This window comes from Melopsittacus undulatus, chromosome 1, assembly GCF_012275295.1.
Source record: "Melopsittacus undulatus isolate bMelUnd1 chromosome 1, bMelUnd1.mat.Z, whole genome shotgun sequence".
NCBI lineage: Eukaryota > Metazoa > Chordata > Aves > Psittaciformes > Psittaculidae > Melopsittacus > Melopsittacus undulatus.
Window position 1 is genome coordinate 107,060,397 of NC_047527.1, and position 24,345 is coordinate 107,084,741.

The 24,345-nt window shown below is 36.9% G+C and overlaps 1 protein-coding gene across 1 annotated transcript in view; it reads right to left on the minus strand.

Moving 5' to 3' along the window:
• PTPRN2 (protein tyrosine phosphatase receptor type N2) overlaps nt 1-24,345 on the minus strand; it is a 659,546-nt gene that overhangs the window by 404,886 nt on the left and 230,315 nt on the right. The window contains exons 4-6 of the mRNA XM_031042861.2: nt 21,022-21,139; nt 15,902-16,064; nt 1,168-1,642 (exon numbers count right to left, since the gene is read on the minus strand). Coding sequence (XP_030898721.2) covers nt 1,168-1,642; nt 15,902-16,064; nt 21,022-21,139 — 756 coding nt within the window. The remainder of the gene's footprint in view (nt 1-1,167; nt 1,643-15,901; nt 16,065-21,021; nt 21,140-24,345) is intronic.

The following is a 24,345-nucleotide window of genomic DNA, read 5'->3' on the forward strand; positions in this document are numbered from 1 at the left end:
CTGAAACTTTGACATTTCTGTGTGTTCTGGGATTTTGTTAAACAAAAAAACCCCTCATCAACAACAAAAACAAACAAACAAAAAAACAAGATAAAACCAAACAAACAAAACAAACAAACAAAACAAACAAAACCCTAACAAATCAGCAAAATAAACAAAAACAAACTTTATGGATGGTATTAACTACAGAAGGGATTCAAAGAAACCCTTTTACATATCATCAAAATCCATTGGGATAGTGGGAACTACACTGTAACAGATGTAACTGCTTAGCAATGGCTAAGGATCCATTCTTTAATTTTCAGGCATTCTGAACTATTGGAATAATGTCAATAGTTAGATTAGTTTAAGGAAACAAAGTGGAAAAGAGTTATTTTCTAAACTCAGTGTGATCCCCATCCATAATGTGAAGACCCATCTTGTCTTCCAAAGCAGCGCTCAGCCTATATAATGTCATCCCATGAGATGTAACACTTCACCTTACGTGTTTTGTTTGACAAAATACCTTTGTCACACTATCACATACAAAAGACATCAGGATGTGGTCACTGTTAAACAACATTAGCAAAAAAATAATAAATAAAAATTCATCAGATGCATTGTTTGCTATAGAATATCCAGCCAAAACTAGATGTAACCTCACCTTCTTTTATTATTCTGTATCCACCTATCCACATAACTCACAAACTCCTCCCACCTGTCTTCTCAATGTTAATTTCTATGTCTAATTTTGAATTTTACACATGGTCCTTGGATTTCTAGTTAAATACAGAGAAACTGAAAGAAAAACAGGCATTTCTACATTACCTATATATAGTGTGGGATGCCTGCATAAAAACAGGTTTGATAGCAAAGATATACCCATAATCATGTGTTGTTGGTAGAATGCTTGAAAATATAACAAGTTACATAAATGCTTCATCTTACTGAGTGCCATATATTTCTGCATGCATATGGAAGGTAGGTTGAAGAATGTGGGTAGATGTTTTTAGGGAAAGAGTAGTTAGACTGGTGAACATTATTACTGTATTATGGTAGATATAAATATCCCAATAGTAGGAGACCTATCAGAATGTCTAATTTTATTTTTTTTTCCTTCCCTCAAAAGTTCTTAGTAAATATAAGGGAAACTTTAGATAAGTTGAAAAAAGAAAGTATCAACTTTACCATCCACTACACTCAAAGGGTCCTTTGGATTGTCCATGGAAGCAGATTTATGATTCAGCATCTCAGGGGTTGGCCCCAGCACTCCAGATGCAGGTCTTGGTTGGATCAGTTTCTTCATTTTAAGATTCTCTGCTTTTCCTTTGGCAAAACTTCCATCAAAAGGACTGGCTTGTGAAGAGTAGAATTTATCAGCATAAATCTGAGAGCCTTTAGTCCTGCTGTGAGAGCTTTTATCATTGCTTTGTGCTGACAGGTTCTGAGTGATGTATGTGTGCAGCGCAGCCATCAGAGTTTTTTGGTCAAGCTCCATTTCTGACTCTGGCGAGAACTTGTCTGGCTGATGTGAGTTGGAGGCCCTCCCATGGAGATTGTCAGCATGCTGTTGATGGATTGTTGATGCATGGGACAAAGCACTTGCTCTTTCTTTGGGCTTTTGCATCATGTAGTACCTGATAGGATCATTATATATGTAGCTCTAGAGAGAGAATAAGGGGGAAAAAAGGACTGGGTCATTATGGCTTTGTAATGATTATTGTTATGCAGGAATAAGGGGCATAACCCTTAGTGTTTTACCAACCAGGAAAACAAAACTAGAACCCATAATGTGTATATAGATCACAAACTGCAAATTGCAAAATTTGCTTTAAAGAGACATCATTTTGTACAAATTTTGTAAAACTGCGTAAGAAATTATTAAAAAGCAAGAGAAAGAGATTAGAAAGGGAATGATACAATTCAAACTTGATGTTAACTGTATCTGCACTATTTCTATTCAGTTGGACAAAATTAAAATTCAGTAACGCCACTTTCCCTTTGCTTTTTACAGACTTCTTTTTTTTTCAGGATACTTACCAAAACCTAAGAATTCAAACCAACAATGTATTTTTTGTTTATTTTATTTATCAACAATAATTTTGCTCTCCATATGAACATATTTATGTATTTTGATAAGAAGCAGTTGATTTTATAACATGTATCTCTGACTACTGCTTTCCAAGAGGGTTATTCTCCCCCTGATAAATGACTGAAGAGGTCCATTCCATGATTTCTATATTTATGGCTTATGCAACTTTATTTAAATAAAAACAAAACAAACAAAAAACCCTAACCAAACAAAAAAACTTGATTGTGATACACCAACGCAAAACTTTTGACTTCTTCAGGTGGTCTTTAACATAGAAACATGTTTTGTTAATGCCAAGAAATTGGGCTAGAGTAAGACACTGTCAAAGAATACAGAGCTAGAGATCAAGTATCTTTGTGTATGAAATATTTTAATATCCCCTGGGAAATGTATCAAACAACAGCAATGTAGCTCTGGTTCAGTGCTCCAGCTGCAGGGTATGCACTGCTCTGATCAACACCTAGAGAGAAGCCAGTTGTCAAAATATAAGTTGAAAGCTGTTTACATACTTAATAGCAAATCCTAGATGTAAAAAACCTACTAGTCTTATGTATTTATCTCTCAATTTCTGTGGCCCTTTTTATGGGGTAATTAAGTCTCTAATGATACTCACACCCTAGAAGATACAGCAGAGCTTGGCACAAAGCAGTCCCAGACACACCAAGCAGTTTACAGAGAATTCACATAAACTGCCATCTGCCTTTCTTACCCTTGTACTCTCTAAACTGACACCTTTTGGAGGACATTCTGGGCACAAGAATGGTGGAAAGGAACTTTTTGTAAGAGCAAGTAATGATAGGACAAGGGGGAATAGCTTTAAGCTGGAAGAGCATAGATACACATTAGCTATTAGGAAAAAATCCTTTACTCTGAGGGTGGTGCAACACTGGAAGGGGTTGCCCAGAGAAGTTGTGGCTGCCCCATCCCTGCAAGTGTTCAAGGCCAGGTTGGATGGGGCTTTGAGCAAGCTAGACTAGTGGGAGTTGTCCCTGCTCATGGCAGGGGGGTTGGAACATGGTGATCTTTACCTATCTTTATTTCAAGAAGCTCAACATGACATGCTAGTGTGTGCTTACAGCTCAGAAAACCAACCATATGCCGGGTTGTGTCAAAAGGAGCATGTCCAACAGATTGAGGTAGGTGATTCTCTACTCCCGTCTCACAAGACACTACCTATAGTAGTATGTTCAGCTCTGGAGCTCTCAGCATGAGAGGGATGTGGACCTGCTTGGGGAATTCCAAAGGAGGGCCACAAAGATGATCCAAGGGCTGGAGCACCTTTCCTATGAAGACATGCTGAGAGAGTTGGGGTTGTTCAGCCTGGAGAAGGCTCACGGGATACATTATAATAGTCTTCCAGTACCTGAAGGTGGCTACAAGAAGCTGGAGAGGGTCTTCTTTACAAAGGCATGTAGTGATAGAAGGGTTAATGGCTTTAAACTGACAGAGTTTAAATTTAGATAAAGTATTAGAAAGAAATGCTTTACTATGAGGGTGGTGAGACACTGGAAGAGGTTGCCCAGAGAAGCTGTGGATGCCCCATTCCTGGAAGTGTTCAAGGCCAGACTGGATGGGGCTTTGAATAAGCTGGTCTATTAGAACCTGTCCAGGAGCACTAGAACTAGGTGATCTTTAAGGTCCTTTCCAACCCAAACCATCCTATAATCCTGTGACTAGGAAAGGAAAAACAGGGTGCTGAGAAAGGGAGAAACATGACAGAGAAGATGACATTCCCCATTCAGCCATGGAAAGACATCAAGTCAGCTCAATCCATCTTGTGTAACTGTACCCTAATTTGGATCTCTGTCCTATATGTGGCTGCCTCTTTTGCCTCTAAAGCTTTACTAACAAATCAAGTCTTAGGGTGGGCAAAACTGCTCTAGACTCTGACATAGCTTCTGAAAGATTAGGGTTAGGAGGTGCGGCTGGCTTTTGATTAGCTGTTTAACAAGTCCAAATATCCTTTCACATTAACAAATCTGCAATTTCCTGCTCTTGCAGACAACAAGTACATCAAGAAATAAAACAAGAAAAAACTCCAAATGATTGCGTGCAAATTGGATACAAGTAAGTGCCAGTCCTGGGCTCAGAGCTGCACCTCTATCAAGGAGGGGCAGCCTCTCAGCAGCTTGACAGGTCACACTTCAGGTAAGTAAAGGATGAAATATTAGAAGTTCTAATTAAAGTACAGCACTGACAGCTCAGCTGTTTTCACAGTGCACTCCCATACCAGTCCATCTGATGTACCTTAGTCCAACTTAATTAAAGTGGTGTCACAGCTGTATGGCAATCCTCAACTTGGAGGTGAAAAATCCTTTTCCTTACTGGCCATATCGCAAACAAAACATAGCATCAAAAGTATATGTGCCAACTAAAATATACAAGGTGTAATCCATCTAAAATTGTAGCACAGATAAATGCAACCATAGACTATGGGTTTATCTAAGTGGCATGGGAAAAATAATCTATTTTTTACAGAAAAAGATAGAAAAATATATGTAGTTTAGAATCCAATGACAATTTACATCTTAAGTTATTCGTAACAATTGCAGAGCCCTATGATAATCTTATTTGAAGTGTTTTTGCAATCTAACTTCCTGAATATGTAAATTTCTAGTTTGATGTACTTCAAAGTTAAATGGCATAATCCATGGTCAGTGAAAAGAAGACACTGTAAAATCCCATGTTGGTTCTTTTAGACAAGCTGCTAACATTATACAGAAGCAGAAAGAAACAGGGAGCAAGAAAATTTTAAAAAGAAAATGAGTTTCAGCATTGAATAAAGTGGGTTTACATAAAATTCTGACAGTAATAGCCAAAAAAAAAAAAAAGACAAACAATAAATGAAATGTGCAGAACTAAGAAAGAATAATCCAGTTACCACACAAATGGTTTATACCGAATAGGATCAAAAGAGAAGTCCCTATTACCATCAGGAACAAATTATTTTAATAGGTCAGATACCGTTCAATTATCTCATGCCACTTACAGAACATCTTTAAGAAGTACTCTGAAATGCTAAAAAAACTCAGTTAAAAGAAAAAAAAATCTTATTTTCTATCTGCACAGGAGTTTCCATCACCACCTTTCAAATAACCTATCTCAATAATTCACACATTATCAAAAAACCCCACTCACTAACCTTTCTGAAGATAGAACTGTTAGGGCACACGTCTTGTACGTTTTAGGTATGTAAGTAACTGACATTTTCTGCATGAAAGTTCACAGAAGGGCATATTAAATTACATCATGCAGAAGCACTGTGCAATAGTCTATGGACCACAAATTTTCTTAATAAAAAAAACAAAACAAAACAAAAAAAAACCCCAAGGATTAGACACATAGAACCCAAGGTACAGATAAATACTGTTCAATATATTCACTAAGGGGTAGATTGATTTGAATACTTCGTCCAAGAGCAGAAAGAATGAAATTATGAAAAAATACCTCCTTTCTTGAGGATACATTATCTAAATCTTGAAGGCATACAGAGATAACAAAAAATACCTTAGGAATGCATAAAGAAGGAATCTTCCTCAATTTAATTTCCCTTTTTTCTGTTTGATGCATTTTCAGATTTGTCTGCTACCACCTGTGCTTGGTTGGACCATGATTCCACCACAGTACTTTATTTACTGTGTCTATTTGAGATAGTGGCAACATGTTCTCTGAAATTAGAAAATAAAACCACAACAAACACTGGAACCAGACCCTCCCTCACCACTGGTGGGATGAAAGAAAAGTTTCTAAATGCTACCAAAAATGAAACAATCTCATATTTTAACTCACCCTGTGGAGTGAAAGAAGTCTAGCTTCTACCAGAAGCATTCTAGATACTTTGTGACCCACACATGCTTGCTTTATGCAAACTCACTAAATAGAAAATACATATACTCACATGTGAACCCTTAACTAAACAAGAGCACAGGTGGCACTGCCTGACTGCTAGATCAAAATGTGGGCTGTAAATTTGTCACCTCAATTTACCTTTACTTTGAGAGAAATCCAGCCAACATTGAAAGTCAAAGGCCTAAAGGGTGTCATGGAGTAAATTACAGTGCAAAAATCCCTGGAATGGAGCTGAGGAGCAGTACATCTGTGTCCTTAGAGCATCAGAACTGAAGTAGCCATTCGCATGCTAACAAAGCCTTCATTCTTTCAGCTGCTGTTCTCATAGAGTGCTGCACTGCCAGAAGGATATCTTAGCAGGCTTCCAGCTATGTTCCAAGGTAGCTGAAAGGGGGGAACGTGGCTTTATAAGCCTCTGTGTAACATAATGTTTCACACTCTGCATCAAATTCAGTGTTAGGTTCATCTGAAAACAATAGGTAAAGCCAATGAAAGAATTAAATTTTCTTAGCAACAGTGGAGCAAAAGCCTTTTCTACCAGCTGATAATGACATTTTAATTTTACTATGGAAAATGGTATTATTCCATGCAAGAAATCACTGCATAAAAAAAACCCCCAGGAACTTGGAAAACTAATTCAGAACCCAGAAAATGTTAAAAAGACCAAACCACTGCCTCCTGCAGCGATGGGATAGCATGATACCATGGTCTTCTCAGAGTTTCATGGGCTAAGGCAACAGGCACTGTTACAGTCATCTCATCTGACCTACCATTTCGCTAATAATTTTCTGTAACTATCTCCTATTTTCTATCTGAGAATTACAACAGCTTTGAAACCATTTAAGAACTACATCAGAGAAGTAAAGATGGCAAAGATTGTTAATTAACACCCTGTAGTCTGCAGTGTCAAAAGCTTGATCAAGCAAAAGAGGTCCTCAAAGTCTCCTTTGATCAAAACTAGTGATCAATTTGCTTCTTAATTCTGGTTGTGAAACTGCAGCATAACAGGATTGTCTGGAGTCTGACTGTATACCATCCAAAAATCTACTGCGGTAATTTCAGCTGACAGAGATTTGATTGTGAGCAGCATATTCTGTCACTCTTAAACAAAATAATTCTCAAAAACTAGAGAAAAAAGAGAGGATAAATACATTGGCTTCTTTAATGTATTTAAGAAATTAACTTTTAAGTCTCCATGCTCTCCGTTATTTTTGACCTCTTTTGGAATGATCTTAGCGTCATGCTTGCCCTTTAACCTTCTCCAACAGATTCTTTACATGAATAATTTTTATTAGTAGTTGCTGTTTGTTGTACTGCCAAGGAACTTACTGGCTTTAGTCTTCATAACTAACTGCTTGTTGCTACCTGTGTTTCTGACAAATCTCTGTGCTATGAATTTAAACAAAGTTTCTTTTGGTGTAAAAGGAGTACTGCATCATCTTTCCTCAGTATTCATCATTAGCTCATCATAACCAAAAACATGTTAGTTTTCACACATCAGGTTACATGATAACCTAACTTGTCCCAACATGTAAAGGATGAAATATATATATAGAAAAAAATTACAGGTAGATGAACATCAATAACCTGACCAGTGCCAACAGGCTCCCATGGGTCCCGTGGTGTCTGTTCGCAGTACCTGTTTCACCTGGCTATTGGCTACATATGAGGATATAGACTTGAGGCAGCTTTATCTCTGCCAAGCTACTGTGTTCAGAAGCTCCTTAACATTACCAACAGGAACCAAAAAGTGACAGTCAGCCTCCAGCAGAAGGTAGAAACTGTGCAGCCTGGTGATCAGTGACGGTAGATATAGGAGGGTATTTCAGCTTCCCTTGTTTGAGAACAGTTTGCTCATATGTCAATAAGTCTGTTACTTAAGGTTTCAGTGAATGATGTTTAAACACATTTTCTGTAGGCATATGCTGTTATATTGAGCTAACTCATTATCTAAAGATGATTTGCACAGAAACATGAAGATCTTAATCTGCCAAAAGTCGAGCACATTAGCACCAATTCATAGAATCATAGAATAATTAGGGTTGGAAAGGACCTCAAGATCATCTAGTTCCAACCCCCTTGCCATGGGCAGGGACACCTCACCTAAACTATATCACCCAAGGCTTCATCCAACCTGGTCTTGAACACTGCCAGGGATGGAGCATTCACTGCCTCCCTCGGCAACTCATTCCAGTGCCTCACCACCCTCACAGGAAAGAATTTCTTCCTTATATCCAATCTAAACCTCTGCTGCTTAAGTTTCAACCCGTTACCCCTTGTCCTATCACTACAGTCCCTAATAAAGAGTCCCTCCCCAGCATCCCTGTAGGCTCCCTTCAGATACTGGAAGGCTGCTATGAGGTCTGCACGCAGCCTTCTCTTCTCCAGCCTGAACAGCCCCAACTTTCTCAGACTCTCTTCATACAGGAGGTGCTCCAGTCCCCTGATCATCCTCGTGGCCCTCCTCTGGACTTGTTCTAACAGTACCATGTCCTTTTTATGTTGAGGACACCAGAACTGCACACAATACTCCAAGTGAGGTCTCACGAGAGCAGAGTAGAGGGGCAGGATCACCTCCTTCGACCTGCTGGTCACACTTCTTTTGATGCAGCCCAGCATATTTATAACTCTAATATATAAATTTAGAGAGTATTTTTACCCAGAGAAATGCAAGTGAATAGAGATCTGCAGGGTCCATGTCTACAACACTGCTTTACAACCCCACTGAAAACAACCAACCATTTGCTGGACAAGTGCTTGTGGTAAGGTGAAGATGTTTCCCCTCATAAAACATATTTATTGTTGCAGTGTCCTGAAATGTTTACACCAGCACACTCACACAGAGACTAGATATGTTTCAGTTTTTGTGAACTCTATCATTTGATGAGTTTGATCTAAAAATAAATATGGAATAGACTTTAAAGTTTGTACCAGCTCCATCATCTTTTATTTACTGAGCCCAGTGTACTGAATACAGTGAGTAAATATTTGGAAGACAAACAGCAAGCTTGAAAGAGAAATAACAGAAACAAAACCTTCCAACTCATGGTATTTGGCAAAAAGGGGTCGATTTTGAAGGGGTTGGGAGGGATCTGAAAGAGAAGTAAATCCTATTGTCCAGTCAGTATTTGAGATTTTTAAACTATCAATGTTTCATCTGGGAATTACTAGAAATTAATTAACTCCAGACTTGACACACATCATTTATAATGTCATCTCTACAGTGCTTTTATCTTCAGATCATTGTAAAAATAATTACTCTTTACAAGATTGCTGTGTGATAAGGGAAATCATGATTTCTGTGTTAGACATTGAAATTCTGTCAGTACAACGTGGATAAACTGATAGGTTGTAGCTAAACACTGGTGTTAGATCTAAGGCTTGAAGAGAACAATACTGGCACTAGAATCTTCACCTGACCTATTATTAACTCAAAAATATAAGCACAGGTCATATTTGATCACCAGACTGTATATTTATGCCACAAACAGCTTGACTGCAATTTTACTAGGCTTTGCAGCCATGATTAGGTTAGATCTTCGAATGCATGGTATCAGTCCTCCTAGTAAAACCTGCAGTCTACACCAGATTCATGAAGGATGGCCAACAGGATAGAATTTGCAATGTCTAATTTATATATTTAAATTAAAATAGATGTATAACAACTAGGAAATTCCTTATTTTTTTCCACTGATGTTAAATTGAGTTTAGGCTGACTTGCACCAATACATACATCCGTATTTGGTCAAATCAATATTATTCTAGTGATTATGAGATTTTGTTTGTTGGGTTTTATGGCTGTTTTGATTTGGTTTTGTTTGTTAAGAGATGTTTAATGTTTCTTTATTACTGAAAAGAGCCATGGACAGGAGAATGATCCAAAAGATTAAGTATTTTTTCCAGGATTTCAGGCTTAAATTTAAGTCTACACTCTACCAAAAAGTTATTCCACACCCTCAGAAAAGCTATTTAATCTGTGACATAGGGGTATTAGTTATTCTCTACTATGTAATGCACCAGGTATAGTTATTCTCTACTATGTAATGCACCATGTAAATAAATATATCAATGCTTCTGAGATGTTCAGATATTACTCTAATGATCGTTACGTAGATATGCCAACAGATGGGCAACTCTGTAGCTTCAGGGAGACACTCCTTGATCAATTAGTTCTGATATTTTAATGAATGTTTTTATGCACAGGGTGTATTAAACTTTTCTTACACACAATCCCACAGATATGAAATATTAAATTTCATATTTATATAGGCAGAGCTTAAATGTATACATTGCAGACAGGTTTTTGACTTTTCAGGAGTCAGCCATCAAATTAAATTTATTATGATCTTCATTCCATACAATCATTTTAATCAGTGTTAGATAAATAAGGGTCCTGCTTTTTTGAATTAAAGCTTCAGATTAAAATAAGCAATGACTGTAATTTCTTACTTGTTAATCACAGTAACTATTATTTGCAGATAAGAGTACATCTTTGAGCACTTGTGCACTCAGATTTTCTAAAATAAATAATAATCCTTTCTAATAATTATCATACATCCTAGTTCTTTCAGTTCAATTACAACACATCAATCAACTAATTTTTAACCCAGTAAAAACATGAGTACTTTTCCCTGAATCTGAAAGGGGACAACAGGTGGAAGGTTCCCTCTTGTGCAAAGGACTAAAGTAAAAGTTTTACCAAATGCCTTGTCTAACCTTTGTACCCTTCTATATTCCAGCAAACTGACTGCCATAGCAGTTTTTACTTTCTCCCCTTTCAGCAGCACTGTACTGTTGATCTAACAACCAGCCATATGTCTCTGTCACTAACCAGTCACTTTATCTGTTTCTTTTTTCCCTTAATGGTTCTCCAAAGACCTTTGTTAGCAATTTCTTTCACATAAATATTCTTTTTTTTTTCCTAAACTCTTTGCTTTAAAATTTATAACAATACCTAAGACTTGGGGATTTCCGCAATCACAACCTTTATACATAAAGTCTACCTTGAAAATGAATGTAAGTAATTAAAACCCAAAGAAACTAAAAATGGATTAAACTCCCTGAGAAGACTCAGATAATTTTTTCTCTTTACTACATACTAGGACCTGAATGGCACACCAGCACAGGAAAGACCTTAGCAGCAGGTAGGACCCAGGTCTGAAGACCTCAGAAACCAAATGGAGGGGAGAGAATAACAGCAGTCACACAAATTTTCTAGCTATAAAACCTAAACCATAAAACAGAGACCCCTGCAACAAGAAATGCAGCAGTAACACAAGAGTAGCAGGCAACTTCTTTATTCCTATAGCCTCTTCAGAAGGTTTCCCAGAGGAGCCAATGAAGCACCCAGCCCCAGAATGAGAGGAAGTGAGTGTCCAGCCATGTGGTGTGGTAGATGTGATTCCTGTGTGCTATAGCCATGATTTCTGAAATGAATCCTGAAATGAACACTGAAATGCAGGGCTGTTACCAAAACAGTGCACTTTTGTCAGCCTGATGCATTTAAAAATCCACAAATCAGGCTACCAGAAGGCAAGAGAATAATATGTAAAACTGATAGCTAATTCAGGAAAACAAAACCAAGTAATTCCAGCTGAATTATTTTTTTGTTTATTTTCTTCTGCTTTGAGTACATTTGGATAACATTTCAAAACTATTTCTGTGGTGACTAAAAATCATTTTCTTGCACCTATTCAAATGCAGCTATTTGGATTTATTTAGAAAACTATAAGAAAACTATAAACCTCACTGTCTTGGCTAAAGGGTGGTGAAAAATAGACAACACAAACATTTGTTTCCATACTGACCACTTTTGCTGCCTCTTTTTTGCTCTGTTGTAACAGCCACTGTGGGCACAGCTATGTTTTCCTTTTTCCACCTCCTTTATTTGAAGATTTCCTCGAGGTTTCCCACATACCCCTGCTATGCTAATGGTCACACAGAGCTCACCAGCAGGGCTGTCATCAGCAGCAAAGCAAGCAAGCTCTCCTTCTACAGCTAACTGGCTTTAGTAATCTCAGCTATGTACTGTCCCTTCAAACCCAGCAAAACTCTGCCTCTCAGTTTTTGTAGGAATGTCAACAGTGTAGTGTTTTTTACAGGGATCTGGTTTTGTTGGGTTTGATTTTTGTTTGGGTTTTTTTTTTAATTGTTGAGGTTTTTTTACATATAGATTGGTCTAACTGGAGGGTAGAAGAGCTGGGGAATTCACATGTGATTTGAAGCCTCTGCATTTCTTGCCTCACTAGATAAACCAAGCTATCTCATTATGCATATGTGCCTGGCTATATGTTATTTTCCATACTAAGTCCAGGCTTGGCAGAAAAGAATCACGGAGACTGATAATGCAGTGTTTTGTGAATGGTAAAACCCTCCTTCCTTGGGGGTGGGGGAGGGATGAAACAAACCCCCAAACCCACTAGCTAATGCTTAAGTAACAAATGCCACCAAGTGCCCATTTTCTGAACAACTCTTTTCAGCTGAACTGAAGAGAAATGGTTCTTTGTAACTGTAATCCTCAGGAAACAGACCCACCAAATCTTCTGATTCACTGCTATTTATCCACTGGCAGAGTCATTATCAACTGGCTAAATTACAGTCTGCAGTAGATACTGCATAAATACTGAGAAAAAAATTCTAAGTTAGTGATAGACTTCAGGTGCTTGAAAAATCACTCAAAGAAACTCCTGCAATAAATGGTAGACATGGTAGGAATTTTGGTCTATCACATGATATAAGTTTGTTAGTGTTATTTCTCTCATTGTTCTATCAGTCCTTAAGTGGACAGTTGTTAGAGGAAAAGAAACAGGAAAAGAGTTACCTAGTTTAGGTTTTGCCATGTCTTATTTTACAATTTCATCCATAACTCTGTGTGCTGTCTGCTTGGTAATCTTGAAGCTCTGTAGTTTTATTCTGATAATACATGAAGAAGACAGCAGGAAAACTAAAGATCAAAAGTTTGTAAAACAGTTTAATTAAAAATATTTATGTTAAGATACTAAACTGATGGCTTGGCTTCATGAGCAAAGATTTTGGGAAGGGCTTTAACCATGCTTACTTCAAGCACGATGACCAAGGGCAAGTGGGGTAAGCAAATCTGGTTTGAAAAGGATGCTTTAGGCAATCAGGGAGTGTCTGACCAGGACTGCCATTTCCTGAGTAACCTCAAGCTACCCATGCGCTCGTCCACCCACATGCAAGGTTGGATCTGATGCTACCCATGCACCTTGTCACCAACTGATTCGACTCTCACCTGTCCATACCGACAAGTGAGAGCAAGCCCTTCCAGCCTGCACACTAGAGTTTTTAGGTGAGGGCAGCGTGCACAGAACTGGCCTCACCCTTTACACCTGAGGTTTAACTGTCAAGCTTAGCGAGCTAGGATGGTGACAGCAAAGCCCGAAGGTCGTAGGTTTTGTAAGTCCTTCTCTTAGATGGAATGCGGGTTTATGACTGAACGCCTCTAAGTCAGAATCCCACCTAGACGTAGTGATACCGCAGCGCCGCCAAGCGCCTCAGTGGGCTCGTGATAGCAGGCGCTGGAGATTGACCCAGGAAATTACAGTCTTGCTCAGAATTTAGGAGAAGGAAAACTCCTCTCTTCAAACCTGGGCTGATGGAGCTCATCTAGCCTTGTAAGATACTAAATAATGCTTCTGGATATAACAAGTATTTTTAAGGCCTCTTAGTCTTTTTTTTTTTTTAATTCTTGGGCAGAATCCTTTGATGACAGTTTTGGAATAGATCAGAATCCACTCAGGAAGTCTGCCTAAAAGCACAAAATTTCTGCAAGATTCAGCTATACTTCACAGGAGGTAAGGTATCAAAGCAACCAGAATAGTGTTACATATCCTACCTCCTGACAGAAAGAATGAAGTGACAGAGGTAAATATATACTTGAAAGAAAATTACTTTTAAGAAGGGCAAAGGCCCAAAAGCTGCACTTACAAGTTTAAGTAGTGTAAACTAGTTCTGTCTTACCCTTACTTTTAATCAGGAAAGTGCAAGAAAGTTTAAAATATAAGACCTTGCTACAATTATTTAATAGAGGTTCATAAATTATCCATATATAAAATGCAAAAATAAAATACTAAAATTTTGTTGAAGCATACAATTAAAGTGCATGACAGCCATTTCCAATTTCAGGTGGTATGACCATATCAAATGCAGCTCTTGTGTTTCTCTCCTTCCTACTTCTCAAATCATGAAATTTTACAGCTTTTTTTCTGCTTCCTGCATTAGCAAAGTCCTGGTTTCTCTTTCATTTAAATTTTTTATTACATTTATGAATCAAGGTATAAATATGGTGTCCTCTCTTTTTAAAGAATATCAGTTGCATTTGATTTGCAGAGGACAGGGAAATATCTGCAGGATCATTTAAAATTTATGACTAATTACTAAAGATAATTTTCTTTTAAATTTTAAATTATAGGTAGCACATCTGACTCAAAGGGTGTTGTTTCAAAATGCTCCTTAGTAAATAGAAGTGTACAGTCTGCTCTTATACGTGCTTCATTCCCAGATTTTCTCCTCTTTATCCCACTCCCCCAGGCTTCAGAGTACCCATCTCCATGGCAACACTCGATAAGGTTGGTGGGTGGTGTTATCACAGCAGGCTTCCCCACAGAAGGTCTCAGCCATATGGATTATTTATGAACTTGCATGACAGCACCAGACCCACTGAAATACTTCTTGAGCAAGTTTTCTTGTCTCTGAAAGCCAGTGATTCAAAGCAGGGCATTCTTACCGCAGTCAGCACACATTAGTAGACAGTGGAGAAAACCCATGAAGGTAGTCACTCATCCATCCCCAAAGCCTCCTTGCCAATGCCTGCAAGTTTCTCTTACCCCAGATAAACACCTAATGACAAATACCATAAATCATGAGCACTATATATGCCAGTCAGGGAAACTGGAAACTTGTGGCTTCTGACAAGATTAACATTTCAGTTATGACTAAATAGTTGATACAACTGTTAGTGCTGTTGGGAGCTGCTGTTGCAGATACACTGCAGTATATGTATCTCTGAATTACTTCCTGGAAAAAAAACAGCAGTCTGTCTTTGACACTATATTTTCTTTGCCTGATTTTTTCCTGAAATTTCATTTTTTCTTTTTTTTCAGCTAAGGCTGTTGCATTTATACTGTATTAACACAAATAGCACATACCAGTTTCTTTAAAGGATTGCTATAATAGCAGCCTATTTCTTTAAAATACTAGAGTGCTCTGGATAAACACATTTTTTATGAGCAAAAACTATACGGCTATAAGGGCCTGTCACATGCAACCCCTTCATCTAACAATTGTTATAAATTTGTCAAGCTCCATCTTAAAGCAAGACAGATTTTTCTCTAGGAAAGAAAAAAATGGTTCAGTTCTCACACAGACCTTTGTGTGGGTTTTTAACATAGCAAACACTTAAGATTTAATGGTTGTGATTTATCTTCCTAGCTATCCATATATTTAAAATGTATACATATGAATTTCAATTGGTCACAATAGGCTTCCTTTACCATCAATGAGAAATACGAAATGCTGAGGCACAATTCATCAGATCCATTACCAAAATCTTCTCAAGTATTACATTACTTGTATTCTAAGCACCAAAAACACCAGCAAAAATTCACAAGGTAATGCAGCCAGCTTTTTGGAGAGGAACAGTTCAGATACCTTTAGAAGGGCTTCAGGTCAGGCAGTGAAGATGTAAGCACCTCTATCCCACTCTTCCTCCTTCATCACATACAATCAATGTCTAATTAAGGTAAAATACTCCAGATTAGAAGAGCTCTATCATTTGCAACACTGAAGCTGACTCAACTCATTTGGAGAGAACTTGTTAGACCAGGTATGATAATTAATTGGAGGAGGCAGCAAGAAACAATACCCAGTCTTGATACAGAAAGGAAGATTGAAAAATAAGGAGAATTCAGAGAAACAGGAAGTCAGAATCATGGAACATAGCAACCACATTAACAATACTACCTTGACAGAAGCTTTGTCATTTGTCTTCCTTGGATACAAATTTGTAGCTGCAGACTGGGAGAGAATACCAAGATATTTAAGATATTGCTGAAGAGAACTGGCCAAGTTCACATCATTTTCCAGATTGTAATTTCTTTCATTATCTGCATTCTGTCCCAAAGTCCTGCACAGTAAAAGCAAGAAAAAGAAAGTTACCAGCCTGTACAATGTACAAAGTGCCCAACCAAAAAGCCACCACAAAACACTGAATTTAGTTCCATACATAAGAAAAAAGTCGCTCAAAATCTTAGCAACTACAGAAGTATAGAATATTCAGTGTTTCAGCAAAAGCAGTCAAAAATCTTGCACTATTAACAATTTATTGCAGGAATCAAAGCTAATGATCTAACAGTAAATCAAATAAAATGCCTACATCAAGGCAAAGCCATATACGGAAGAAAAGAAAACATCTGCAAAAAGAAAATATGCATGATCAAATTGCACTCCCAAAGAAAAATTAGATGATTCTAAGATTTTAAAAAATTGCTGAACGATGATAAGATTCAACATCAATTTGGCCCTGCACCAATTTACAGAATACAGTGAGACTACTGGATGTTCAGAAATAACTAAGATAGTCAGTTCCAGCAAAAAGCTTAAAAAAGGAATAATGAGGTGGATACAAGTGTGCTTTCTGATCTTCTTGTGTGTCTGGGATTCACAGAATAGTGGGGTTTCTTGAGTGGTTTAAACAGATCTTGGTGACGTTTGCAAAGAAAAGCTAAAAATGTGATTAAACAGCAGTCTAGAGGTGTTTATATAGGATTCATTGCACTGTGTGCAATGAATCCGAATTATTACTGGCTCCCTTCATCTATCTCAACAACATGTCAATGATGATGATAATTTAAATGTCAACGCTAGTAACTATTTCATTCCTTGTGCACTAAAGCAGAGAGAGGGTTCCCAATCTGCTTCTTTCCCTGTGAACGACATATCATTTTGACTGGAATCACCTTTTTAGTGTCACCGTTTCCTATTGATATGCTCATACACTTCTTCAGTGATGAACAATTTCTGGTGGAAGAGATTTCCGGCTCAGGGAGACAAGACAGCATTTGACTTTCAACATCTCCATGTTACTGTAAGTAAAATTTTATTCTACCAGCCAATGTCGTGGCGCTTCTGTAGGGCCACAGCTTGAGAGAGTACCATTATGTCATTTTCCAAATCTTAGATTTAATTACATTACTTCATGCACAAAGAAACAGACTTCCTTCCATGCTCACAGTTGTATCAAATGCTTGTCCTGACTAATTGGATACCAATAAATGTAATTAATAATCTAATTTACTGTAGAGGGATTGCCCTGACCAAGGTACAGGATCTGGCACTTGGCCTTGCTGATCTTCATGAGTTTTACACAGGCCCACCTCTCCAGCCTGTCAGGTCCCTCTGGATGGCATCCCTTCCATCCAGTGTGTTGACTGCAGCACACAGCTTGATGTATCCCACTGTCCATGTTGCTGACAAAGATGTTAAACAGTTCGGACCCCAGTACTGATCCCTGTGAAATGTTAAGCTATTTATTTCAGAGGTCTAAATTCTGCCTCATGATGGAGGGTTGACACGCAGGCAACATTATCCACATCCTTTGCAATTTAAGGCCAGAATAAAACTGTTCTGCAGTTTTAGAAAGAGCTGGGCAGTATGCTTTCTGCTTCAATAGAGATGAACTAATCCAAAGAGGCTCTCATCATAGAAGGCATCTCAGTTTCAAACGCTCATCTTTAATTCATCTATTAATTCCATCACCTATCTTCACATTTCTTCACTAACTTTGAAAAGAAAAATGGAAATACCAGACCACATTCTGCCCCAAAGATTTCCAATGGGAACTGAATGCACAGATAAAAAACAATATTTAAGTTAGCTTTTCAAGTAATTATTTACAGTATATAATCACTCATACTGGTGGTAGAAGCAAAATCAGGGGTCTAAGATTTGTCATGTCTCTTATGACGACAGTAATTGCACTCAAATTGTGTTTAAATTTCACATTAGATGGAATATTTTATGCTACAAAATTATAAACTATTAAAATGTAAAAGTCTAACAAAGCATTAAATTTCTTTTGATGACAACCTTAATAAAATCCTATGAATACATCTGAAAGATTTGAAAAAGATTTTGTAGTCCATCAATGTATCATTGTTGCTCACCCTTTTAACACAGAAAGTAAAATATGTTAAATGAGCTATTATTGCAAGTGAATTAAAATATTGCTTTTAAATTTCACAAAGTGATATTGGAAAATGAATGAAAGACAAATACATAAAAGCTAAATAGGAGAAATGACTATCGGATGAGTTCTTGTTGTGCACTTATTTGGAAGTATTTTCAGTTTTAATTTATTCCGAAAAAGCACTTTGCATATACAGTGAATTTTAGGGTGTAAAGACAATAACATATATAATTATTTATCCACAGAAATAAATCTGTATTTCCTACAAGAAACAGTTCTTTAGAAGCTTTTTTTTGTGGAAGTGTCTAAATCACTGCATCTCAGATATTTCTAGAATGTTCTCAATTAATAGATACCACAATTTTAGGGCAAAGAAAAAAATCTCCCTTTTAAGTGCTCTAAGAATCTTATTACTGATTTAATTATGGGTTTATTACAGAAATAATGCTATAACCCATTTCATACACTGAAGTTTTCTATAAACGCTTGTGGTTTTGCCTAATTGCCCCAGTGAACACAACTGACATTTATTCCCTGTGTACAGAAAGGAATTTTTTCCTTTATCTTGGATACTCTTTCAAGACTGGGGTCTTTTTTGAAATTTAATAAGGGCACAGAAACTACCATGTACACTCCAGTTAGCCACCAAAGAAAGAACTTTCATCTTGAAATCAAGCTCCCAGTTTCAGCATTTTTTTAAGATGAAATCCATGTCTTCTGTTTCATCAGATTTCATATGCACTAATTTAGCTTAAGTCAATTTACCTTTCAAGTGTCTGAGTCTATTTTCTTGCTCTCACTAACTCTGTAGGGATTAATGACTCATTAGTGTGACTTCATATTGTCTTATTACACACGTGACCCTTAATAAAAGGCCTTCCTGCCACAATGTTTCTTTGATAATTAGATACCTACACTAAGTTGCTTTTTTAATTATTTCATTATTTTCTGATAAGATTTTTAGCAAGCTCATTGAGCACACTAAGAATAGCTTGATCAGAATCCACAGGATGCCAGAGAAAAACTTCCTACTGTTCTCTGACCTACAGAATATATTACAAATGGACAACCAGAAAAATCAATTAATGCTTTAAACTGTTGGCACATAAGATAATGCTTTCTGAAGCACAGCTTGGTAAATTCAGAAAATCTATCCACAAGAGAAACTGCTATAAGTGGAACCTATTTGAAATTCTGATGTCCCTAAAGTGTCAATACACAAAATGGATTTGGGATATTTTTTTTAATGTACAGTTCTAGATAAAAATGCAAAGCAGCTCAAACCTGATCACAACAGGGACTCCTCAAATTGATCATCTGTTCTCAGTATAAACCCTAAATTATTTCTTATATCTTCTTATACATTATATTTTTATGTAACTATGAATCTTGAACAGTGCAGAATACAGCCTTGATCTCATGGAAATCTGGTCTATTTTATCTTACCCTCATGAATAAAATTTTAGATACACTCATTAGAAAAAAAATTTAAAAAAATCAACCCCAAAAGATATTTAAAATAATTTCTGATACCATGTACAGAGAGTGATCCGTACAGATGCTTTTTGTGTATCTAAACAGTGAAAACATGTTTATGGATTCAATCACATGTTGTTATCACCTTTATGATAATCTATAGACCAGCATCTTCTTTAGAAGTTAAGTTTCTACCTTACTGCACTCCTGAAACATACGGCACTGTGATTTTAAGGGATGTTTCTGAGCCAGCAAATATGTGAAATACAGGGTCAAATTCTGTGAATTAAATCAAAACAAACTAAGGCAAGCAGCTGAAGCCACTGGGCATTATTAATTACACAGCTTTTTTATCTCCATGAAAAGACAATCTAGAAAAGAAATGGTTCTGCAATACATATGCAAACCATATACTGTGGTATAATATGAAGATCTAGAGTCAAATATTCAATATCTTGCCCATCAAGGACAGAAAATCAGTCTTTGTCCCACTATGAAGAAAGTTTTCTAACAAAAAGCATTTTCATTCATTTTCACTAATTCTGAGATTTCATTTCTTAAAATAATGTAGGAGAAAGCAGAATTTACCAGTTTTAACATTCCTAAAATTTTATGTATTTTAAAATTTCCTTCTGGGGTTTGTGTGGCTGGGTTGCACTTAAAAGCCTGTAGGATAGAATAAACCATGTAAAGCAGTATAAACATGCGTGTATGTGTGTCATCTTTTATATATGAAGATGACATAATTGCAGGTCCAATCTCCATATCACTCTACAGAATTACAGATGGTATGTCTCTTGCCACCAATAACTGCTAAGTCACCCCACCATATCATTCAAGCCTATGAGGGAAAGGCTTCTATAATACCAAGAATACACAGAAACGCCCCTACATTTTTTCTGTCATAGGAACTTGCATGAATTTCTCCTTTCCAGACAAATTTTGCAACTAAAGCTGAGAATATATGGACTCCAAACCAATTACAGCTATGTTTTGGGAGAATATGAGTTTGAATATGTAATTAGTTGCTCAGAATGTCATTCAACATTTTTTGTTGTCTTGTACCAGAATAAAATCTCTTGTGGATAAGCTACCGTAGAAGTCTGCTTTGTTTAGCAAGTCATACGAAGAGGTGGCTGACCTGACAACCAGACACTGAATAAACTCAATAAAAGACCTGATGCTTTGAATTCTGGCACCTAAATTAACACTGGAAGGCACATTTTCTTAATGAGGGATTTCAATCATTGTGTCTACTGTTTTCCTACTGGTGTTTTCAGTGCTGTTGTATGACTGGTTTCCCTTTATGATATAGGTAGTGGGTTTGGTGATGTGTTTAATTCGGCTACAGTGCCAATTTCTCATCATCTTCAAACCCTTCCAAAAGTCACTCAGGCAAAAAATGCTATAGAAGACTTACCTTCCTGTGTCAGATCCTTCAGATGCAAATATACCAGGGTGTCTGTTGTGGATTTTGTGAATGGTTGAGAGTTCCTGACCAATAACATGCTGAGTATAATCATCTTGCCAGGTAAAACCTGATAAATAATAAAACAAACAAACAACAAAAAAAAACAAACCCACTATTTAATAACTTGACATGTTGGCAAAAAAATGTGTGCTATATGAACAATATAATAAAAATGAAAAGAAAAATTAAGATTTGTGCAATTGGAACCCAAGAGTGAACTACAGATTCTTCTCTTCTGTACAAAATCTTGTTAACCAAACTTTCCTTACAAGGGAATGAAGACTGTAGATTATGTTAGGAGATTCTGAAACTTTACTTTTAGCAGAATTTTAGGTAGTTAGAAACAAGTTTTAACAGATTAAAAAAAAAAAAAAAAAGGTTACATTGGACAGCTATGGAAGAGTCAACTCACTAGCTGGTATCTGTTGAAACGTTACTTCACTACTTTCCCATTCATGGCACACTGTCCCTTCCCTATTTGCTCTATGAAAATATACTTTTAGAACTTTAATGAGCTAGTATTGCAGTGGAAATAAGTATTTTTCAGGTTTAGTGTAATACATGTGGAGGTCAATTTACATTATCTTTATACTTTAATGTTGTGACAAAGAACTTTACAACAAGGGGGAAGTGCAACTATGAAGGCAAATTCCAGTGATTACTCATTAATTACATGCACTGTCAATCTCATGGTAATTATACTTGAAATAATGATATAACTCCAAACACAGTTGTTACCCGATTTGTAGATTTTAGATGTTTCACTAATGATTTAACTCACAGAACTTGCCCATGCAATAATTATCTGTAATTATCTATTAACTAAATATCACATAATTGAGGAGAATTTCTGGTTTTATGCATGCACAATAAAACAACACAAAACCCTCAAATGAATATTGACAAAAGTTTCAGACATGGTTAACCTGATAATATTTTCCTGGAAGAAACCATCTAAAGAAAAACCCTCTCTAGCACCACATGGAAGGTAACACATTTACTGTGATTGTGGTGAGGCACACAACTGAAAAAGCCCAGTCTAGGAAGCATTCAAACGGTTCTGTTGTCTGGGATTGAGACAAGTTTTAGGAAATAAAGCCCCCATTTGGGCAAGATTTAGGTGGACTGCATCCCAAATGTTCTTTTTTTTCACCCATTAATAAAAATAATAATAATAAACAATATAGGACTCATGCCAGCATGCAAGAAGGCTTTAACAAAAAAGCTCTCTGATACCTCCCCAACACTCTGCTTTTGCTCCTTCTTTCTTCTTTTCTTATATAAAAGGTTACTTAAGTTTATTGAGGAAACACTTTACCTGAAGTCAGGTTAGATGCTAATGGCTACAGTAAATGACTCCAGTCTCTTGGGAGGGGGAAGAATCTCTATCTCTGTCTAATCTGGTTTTAGTTCTGATTCATCCTTTTCAAATGCAAATCTCACCTTTTCAAATGTGGCGTGTAAGTAGATGGATTCAAATAATTTCACAAATCTGAATCTATGGCTGCTCAGAGCATGTTCTTATGTGAATACACAAAAATGAGTCACCATGCAACTACTATTATTTTGGTGTAGTTTTATTACAGTGATTTTTACATGAAAGTTTTCATATATATATGTATGTTTGAGTTTACTTCTCTGTTCCCTAGCATTACATCTGTTTGTTTTATTAATTCATGCAGAAGAAAAAACTAAGATAACATTCCAGTTTAGACGAATGTGCTACAAAAAAACTTTCAGCTAGAACACATATACATGTCATTAGCAGAGTCATAAAACTATTAATTTATCAACTATGTGTCCAAAACACTAGTTTCACTTTGTAATTCTAAGCCAATACTAGCTCCATAAAAGGCTAAATAATGCAAAATAAATAACATAAACTTTGAAGAAAAATACACAGAACAACTCTGTGTGGTATTAAAGGAGAGTAAAGAGATGAAAGAAAAACAGAATACTTTTTACAGAACTTAAGGAGCTAGAGTTAAGGGAATATGCCTTCTCAACTGTATCTCTTAGTACTTCTGCCTCACATAAGAGTCAGAAGAAGAAATGGATGAAAAACGAAAATTTTAACTAATTCAAAACCCCCCTTGTCAATAAGTTAATATTGCTGTTTCTTATGCAACTATCTCAGGAACTGCAATGTGTCTAAAGCTAACCTTATGCCAATTGTTTCCCGGCATTGTTTCAGTTTCAAAAAATATCTCCCACACACTGAGCTCAATAAAGCAGCACATTCAAGAACCATAATGCCATGCTGACAGCTGCAATCAAAATTAAAGTTGAGAAGGAGCATATGACGCCTTATGGCGACTTCCCGTTCCCTTTGTCCCTGCCATCACACCTAGCGCCAGCTCCTGCCTCACCACCCAATTATTACAATTTGTCTCCACTGGCTGAGCAGACTAACAGCAGTGCTCTTGTACACACATTACTTCCATGTCACTAACAGGGAACGGTACAGGGGGATGCCCAACCACTGATTAACAATCCCCCCTGCTGCAGGTCTTCCCAGGACCTGTATTTCCCAACCATGAATTCCCACAGATGCACAATGTCAAGGAAAGTCAGAATGAGCCCTGTAGACACTGGAGTGACGCAAACACTATGACAACAGCAGCAGCAGATAGAAAATTGCTCTCAGTTGAATAACATTGATAGTTGTGACACGCCACATTTTCTCCACAAAAAGTAGCACTTTTCACTGGTGTCAGAGCCCAAGGTTTAATTTTTTTTTTATTTTATTTTAATTAAAGTTCAATAACCTAAATGTATTTGAAAAGGGAATGCTGCTGTAGAGGCAGTGAAGGCAAGATATTAATCACAGCCATAACTATAGCATGGTTAGGATCGGAAATTACCTTACAGACTATCTAGTTCCATCTGCCCAACTTGCACATCAACATCAGTGGAGATGCCCCAGATGTGATGTGGTCTTTCCCTGTTATCATCAAGTATTTCCCTGGATCTTTAATTTTCACAGCACAATTTATTATTAAGGGTTCCACATTACAATTGATAATTAAAAATTAATCAGTCCAGGTTGGATGTGCCTTTGAGCAACCTGGTCTAGTGGAAGGTGTCCCTGCCCATAGCAGGGGAGGTTGGAAGCAGATGATCTGTAAGGTCTCTTCCAACCCAAACCATTCTGTAATTGATTATCATTACCCACAACTGCAAAAAATAATAATGAAACTACTATTGTTTACACTCCCATTATGTTCAACACTTAGCTACAACACTTAGCTGTTAACTGTCAACAGGGAGAAT